Source organism: Tupaia chinensis, unplaced genomic scaffold, assembly GCF_000334495.1.
Source record: "Tupaia chinensis unplaced genomic scaffold, TupChi_1.0 Scaffold000063_1, whole genome shotgun sequence".
Taxonomy (NCBI): domain Eukaryota; kingdom Metazoa; phylum Chordata; class Mammalia; order Scandentia; family Tupaiidae; genus Tupaia; species Tupaia belangeri.
This window is the reverse complement of record NW_006159521.1, coordinates 7,208,835-7,215,381: the sequence shown is the minus strand read 5'-3', so window position 1 is coordinate 7,215,381 and position 6,547 is coordinate 7,208,835. Positions and strand designations below refer to the sequence as shown.

The 6,547-nt window shown below is 45.1% G+C and overlaps 1 protein-coding gene and 1 pseudogene across 2 annotated transcripts in view; both read right to left on the bottom strand.

The window, feature by feature from the left end:
- The window catches only part of MYO1E (myosin IE), a 301,820-nt gene that overhangs the window by 62,132 nt on the left and 233,141 nt on the right, over window positions 1-6,547 (bottom strand). For both annotated transcript variants that reach the window (XM_027765947.1, XM_006141773.3), the window contains exon 18: window positions 3,024-3,122. In XM_027765947.1, the coding sequence (XP_027621748.1) occupies window positions 3,024-3,122 (99 nt within the window). The remainder of the gene's footprint in view (window positions 1-3,023; window positions 3,123-6,547) is intronic.
- LOC102479632 (ralBP1-associated Eps domain-containing protein 1-like) overlaps window positions 5,330-6,547 on the bottom strand; it is a 28,374-nt pseudogene continuing 27,156 nt past the window's right edge.

The following is a 6,547-nucleotide window of genomic DNA, read 5'->3' as shown; positions in this document are numbered from 1 at the left end:
AGTCACATATATTCGTTAGAGGTCTTGGGGAGCGAGCAGTCCCCTCTCTCTGTCTACTCTTAGGAATTTTGGGCATGCACATGCCCAGTATGGTTTTTATTTATTTATTTATTTATTTTGGGGGGAGAAAATTTTGGTATAGGCTGTGTGTACTCACTGGAGAGACAGAGATGCTCCTCTCAGGATTTTGGGCATGCGCACGCACACACACACACACACAAACACACCTGGCGTGAGTTTCAAGTCACCAGGTCCTGGACTCGGACTGTGGACGGCCATGTGGAAGTCCAGCACCTTAACCACTATGCCACCTGCTGGGCCCCCAGTATGACATTCAAGCTGCTGGGTTCAGGGTCTCACTGCAAAGTCAGCCATGTGGGATCTAGCACCTTAACCTCCATGCCACCTGCTGGCCTGCCCTTCCCTCTTTCTTAAAGAAAATTAAATCTAGAAAAACAGAAGAATTCCACAGAATCAGAGAAGTTAGAATGATACAATATTTTAGGGAAATTAAATTTTATTCTTTACCCAAATAAGTTAACACAGAATAAGAATAATTTAAGTATAGGCCCTGATAAATACACTTTAATCAAAACAGAAAAGTGGTTTGGGGCTGGCACTGTGCAGAGAGCTATATCCCACATGACCGACTGTGGTTTGAATCCCAGCCCTGGTGACTTGAAAACCAAACCTAGGGACCAGTAGTTAGCGTAATGGCTATGTCGCTGAACTCCCACGTAGTTGACTGCAGTTTGAGTCCCGGACCCGGTGGCTTAAACTCACGTTGGGCACATGTGCATGCATGCGCAAGATCCCGAGAGGAGAATGGAGGAGAAGGGATTGCGGTGTGGCCATCCCCTGGGGGTGATTTCTTGCTTTCTGTCTCTCTGTCTCTCTCTGTCTTTCTGGCGAGCGCACGCGCCCTATAGTAAAAACCTCCCCAAAAAATCCACCAAACCTAGGGCATGTGTATGCATGCCCCATAGCCTGACGGGATGAAGAAATGGAGGAGAAAGGACTGCCCACACCCCACTTACGGGTGCTTGTTTACTGTCTCTCTCTAACAAGTGCACACATGCCCTCTGCAATAAAAACTATTAAACAAAACAGAAAAAACAATTGCTTAAATTCATACATAGATCGTAGAAAAATTTTAGGGGCTGGCAGGTGTCATGGTGGTTAAGGTGCTGGACTCCTACATGTCTGACTGCAGTTTGAGTCCCAGACCTGGCAGCTTGCTTTCCCTCTCTCTGTCTCTGTCTCTCTTTGGGCAAACTGAAGGAGAAGAATAAATAAAATAAAATAAAATAAAATATTCTTTAAAAAAAAAAAACAAAATTTTGAGGTTCAATACTATAAGCTTATTTATTTATTTATTTTTAAGGGGGATAAAGATTTTCCTGAAATGATCTTTCGAGGGTTAATATACTCAGTCAGGTTAAAGCCAGCCTACCTGTGTCACAGACATTAAAAAGTCTTGAGCTTGTGCATTATACTAAATGGACAGCCCATTGACACTGAATACTTTGTGACTACTCATTTATACTTCAATAGAGTGGCAAAAAGAATTCCAATACAACTTAATAATAACAAAATGAAACAAAAAAACAATTAAAATATGAGTAAAGGACCCAAACAGACATGTCTCCCAGGAGGAAATACTACTGGTCACTCAGCACATGGAAGGATGCACAGGGTTACGTGCCATCTGGGAAATGCAAATCAAAACCACACGAGATCCCACTTCACACCCACCAGCAGGGTTCGCGGGGTAACAACATATGCTGGCATGGACTCAGACAGCAGGAAGCCGAGGACTGCTGGTGAGAACGTAAAATGGTACCGTCACTTCACACAATCTGGCAGTTCCCAGAAAGGTTACACATAGCGGACCAGCCAGGTGGTGTGGTGGCCCCACAGGGCCAACTGCACAGTTCGAGTCCCAGATGCGGTGGCTAGGACAACACACTGGGGGGTGTGTCTATGTGTGCCCCAAATCCTGAGAGGAGAATGGAGGAGAAAGGACTGCAGCATGGCCATCCTCCCTGGGGGATGCTTTTCCACTTTCCCCCCCTTTCTTTCTCTCTCCCCGTCTCTTTCTCCAGTAAGCACACGTGCTCTATAGCAAAAAAAAAAAGTTCACAGAATCACATGCCCTAACAATTCCACTTTTAGATGTACATCCACAAGAAATGAAAATAGCTACATGAAAACGCACACATCCATTTTCTTAACAGCATTATTCCTGATGGCCAAAAACTGGAAATGACTGGTAAATAAACAAGTAAAATGTGGTAGGGTCACACAGTGGAGCACTATTGAAATATGATTTGTTTAGCAATAAATAGGAGTAAGGTGCAGACATGCTATAATACAGCTGAATCGGTTTTTTTTGGAGAGAGATTTCTGCTTTAGGGAGGTGTGCTTGCCAGACAGACAGAAAGTGAAAAATCACCCTCCCCTCAAGGGGCACAGAGAGAGAGAAATTGCAATCTCTTCTCCATTCTCCTCTCGGGATTTTGGGCATGTACACACACACGCCCAGTGTAAGTTTAAGCTGACGGGTCCAGGACTTGAACCTGGGTCAACAATGTGGGAGTGCAGCAATGTAACCATTACGCCATCTGCTGGCCCCAATACAGCTGAATCTTAACAACATCATGTTAAGTGAAGGAAGCCAGTCAGAAAGAACACACACCTGACTATTTATATGAAAAGCCCAGTGTAGGAAAATCTAGAGAGACAGAAATTAGTTTAGTTCTGCCTGGGGCAAGGGGTGAGGGGAGAACTGGGGCACGGTGCAGGGGTGGAGCGGGGTAGGGGTTCTAAGAGGACAACTAAGAGGAACAGGACTTCTTAAGAACATGTTCTAAAGTCAATTTTGCTGACTGATATGCCGACGTCTGTGAATGTATTAAAGCCACTGAACTGTACACTTTAAGGGGTGAGTGTGCAGAATGTGAACTGAACCTCAGTAAAGCCATTAACTTAAAAAACAAAACCCAGCGTCACTGGTTCATTACCTCTGCAGGAATTTTTGGAAGATGCGCCGATAGGCATACCCTGCTCTTCTGACACGAATGTTTTCTTTCAGACCCAGATATTCTACTTGATGCTTTACCCTAGAAAGGAGAACACGCATGTTAATGGGTAATCCTGCCATCCGGTGCCCTTACCAGCCAGCTCCGGAAGCCCCCGAACGGGGACACGTGCTAACAACCCACAGTTGGGCCAGCCAGTGGCATGGTGGTTAAAGCAGTTGGATCTGACACAGCTGACAGCGCGGCTGGAGTCTCAGAGCTCACAGCTTGAAAAACATGCCAGGCGCGCGCGTGTGAGAGCCCAAAATCCTGAGGAGGAGGAAGGAGGGAATGCAGTGTGGGCACCCACTGGGGAGTGCTCTCTCAATTTCTCTCTCTCTCTGTCTCTCTCTAGTGAGCACACACACCCTATAACAAAACTTAAAAAAAAATAAGACTATAATTTACCATGTACAGTCACTGAGTGGAGCTCTCAGATAATACACTATTGAAACTAAAATATTTCATTGCAAAATAAAGCAATTATGCAAGAGGGCATTACGTATCTACTTCGAAGATTAACAGTAAAATAAAAACTCATATACTTATCACTCACATTATGAACAAAAACACTAATTTTTCATAAGATTAAAGAACTTTTTCACATTTCAGAGATTTTTTGGGGGGAGAGAGGTTTTCCCTATAGGGCATGTGTACTCACCAAAGAGACAGAGACAGACAGAGAAATAGAAAGCAAGAAATTACCCCCCCCGGGGGGGGCATGGCCAGGCGGCAATCCCTTCTCCATTCTCCTCGTGGGATCTTGGGGCACGCACGCACACCACCCAGAGAGAGCTTAAGTCACTGGGTCCAGGACTCAAACCGTGGTCGACTACACGGGAGTCCAGTGGTATAATCATGATGCTACCTGCTGGCCCCATCACATTTCAGAGAATTTTAAAATAAAAAAATTGAGGCTGGGCCATGACATGGTAGCTAGGGTGATTCCACACATGGCTGACCTCACGGTTCAAGTCCTGAACCCAGAGGCTTGAAAAATACACCTGGTAGACGTGGCATGTGTGCCCAAAACCTTGAAGGGAGAGAACGATGGAGGTGAAGGGATACAGTGGACCATGCTTTGTTGCTTGCTCTTTCTCTTTCACACCAGAGCAAGTGCTTTCTGGTAAATGAAATAAAGACATAAATAAAAAATAATAATTTCTTTTTCCTTTTTTTTTATTTTAATGTCTTTGCCACAGGGCATGTGCACTTGTAAAAAAATGTCTTTGCCACAGGGCATGTGCACTTGTAAGAAAGAGACAGAGAGAGACGGGGGGTGGGGGAGGGGGTGATAAACCAGCATCCTAGAGGGATAGCCATACTGCAATGCCTTTTCCTCCATTCCATGCACGGGATTTCAAAAGGATACATGTGCCCAGTGTGATTTTCAAGCTGCCAGGTCTGAACTCAAACCATGGCTGGCCATGTGGGAGTCCAGTGCCTTAACTACCACGCCATCTGCTGGTCCCAATAATAATATTTTAAAATTAACAAGAAGTTACTTTCCTCCTTTGGGCAACAGAGGGGAAGAGAGACAAGAAAAGCAAGAGAGAGAGTAGGTATTAGAGATAGACATTTTGACAAGTTCTTGCTTTGTTGAAACACTCCTGCCCCAGCCTCCCAGTTGGCTAGGATTACAGTTACATACAGCTGCACTGGTGTGTCTGGGTTGACCAAGGAACCAGACCTGGGCCTCCCGTGTGGATGCCAGCCTTCCAAGTGGTGGCACAATCTGTGCACCACGGCTACTGGACTGACAGCTTTTCACTTTTGAATTAAATGATGCTGGAACTTTGTTACTGAACATATATATATTTTCCATCAGATACATAACATGTCGACATCATAACAAGGTGTGAAAACCTAATCACCATGCCTTTGAACTTAAATTTAATATTGACTCTAGACTTAATGCGACTACACTGCCAGGTTTTTCTAATACAAGTTAAGAAAGGGTGTTTGAAACTATTTTTAAGGGCCCCTGACAGCTCAGGGTCCCACCACAATGCCTTCTCCATTCTTCATTCTGTCAGAATTTTGGACATGCGTGCATATGCAACCAGAATGTTTTTCTTTTTTTTTCCTCCCAGAAAAAGTCATCCTGATCCTTTTATTGTTGAAATTAAAAAATAAAAGATACTTACATACAATGGTGAACATATAGGGCAAAACAAAATCATAAAATTTAATGTGAAGCAGTGAGCAGAATGTTTGGGTCTCCAAATCGGCTTTGAATCCAAAACTGCTTAAAAATGGGTAGGTTCACAGTTAACGGCAATCGGCTTATAAGTGAGAGAATGTCGGAGTTGTTCCAGTTGAACTTTCAGGGAAATTCTCTCCTCAAGAATATCCTTTAATTGTTGCTGCAATTCGCTATTTAATCTGGCCAAACCCGTGTTGGTTTCCTTACAGCGTCTAGTGGATGCCTGAATGGCTTTCTCATCTTCCCCAACGGATCTAGGAACGGAAGGCTGTGATGCGAGCACAGCAGCTAAGACACCTGTCTTTTGTGTGTGTTCATCAACTTCTGGCCTTAATTCATCTTTTAGTTTTAGTCTTCTTCGAACAGGTTTAGGTGGTGGCGCAAGAGGTTGTGCCTTTGCTCACACTGGCGGGAGCGCTAGCAGCTGTCTTTTCTTCAATTTTACAGTTTCGGCAACTCGAAGAAAACTTGCAAAATCAGGAGGCTTTTCAACCGGCAAGACCTCTGGCTGTTTCTCAGCTTCATCATCTTGTTCCTCATGTACATTTGATGCAGCAAATACTTCGAATTGGCTGAAATCTGCCAAGTCTGGTTGCTCTGGCACCTGCTGAGGTGAGGTCCTAGTGTGAGGAATCGGGTCATCGGCATCCACTGGGCATCCACAGCGGGACCAGGAGCCTGTGAGGGCTGCGGTCTTGGGGGCACTGCAGGAGGATGGGCAACAACTCCAGCCTGTCGTCGTCCTGTGGCGACTGTAAAGGTCCGATCCATATGTAAAGATGAAGATCGAGAATGAGAAGGCTGTGGCCTTGGAGGTGAGGGCGGTGGGGCAGCATTATCAGGCGACGTTCCGGAATGAGACCTTTGACGTTCCATTGCTTCTGAACTGTTCTGGGTCGGAGGTAAGAGAGTCTGAACTACTGTAACCCTCTGCTGCAGTGTTTCCAGTAGCAAATTTCACTGATGAGTTTCTTTTCTTTTCTTCTGAAAGGTCAGATGGTTTCACAAGTACCGGGCTGGTGGGATTAGTATGATCACTGCCAGTTCTTTTTAGCTCCATGTCCTGCATGTGGATTTTAGGGAATAGGAAGAATGACAGCAGTATCAGGATCAGCTGGTGCAACGTTAGAATCAAACCGGGTCAGAGTGTGTGAGCTTGAAGAGCGTTCACTGAGTGTCTCCCACCGCTCACTGCTCGGATTCCGCTCAGGCCAATCTGGTTTAGTGATGGCATCGATGATGACTTGCTCGGAGTTCCTTC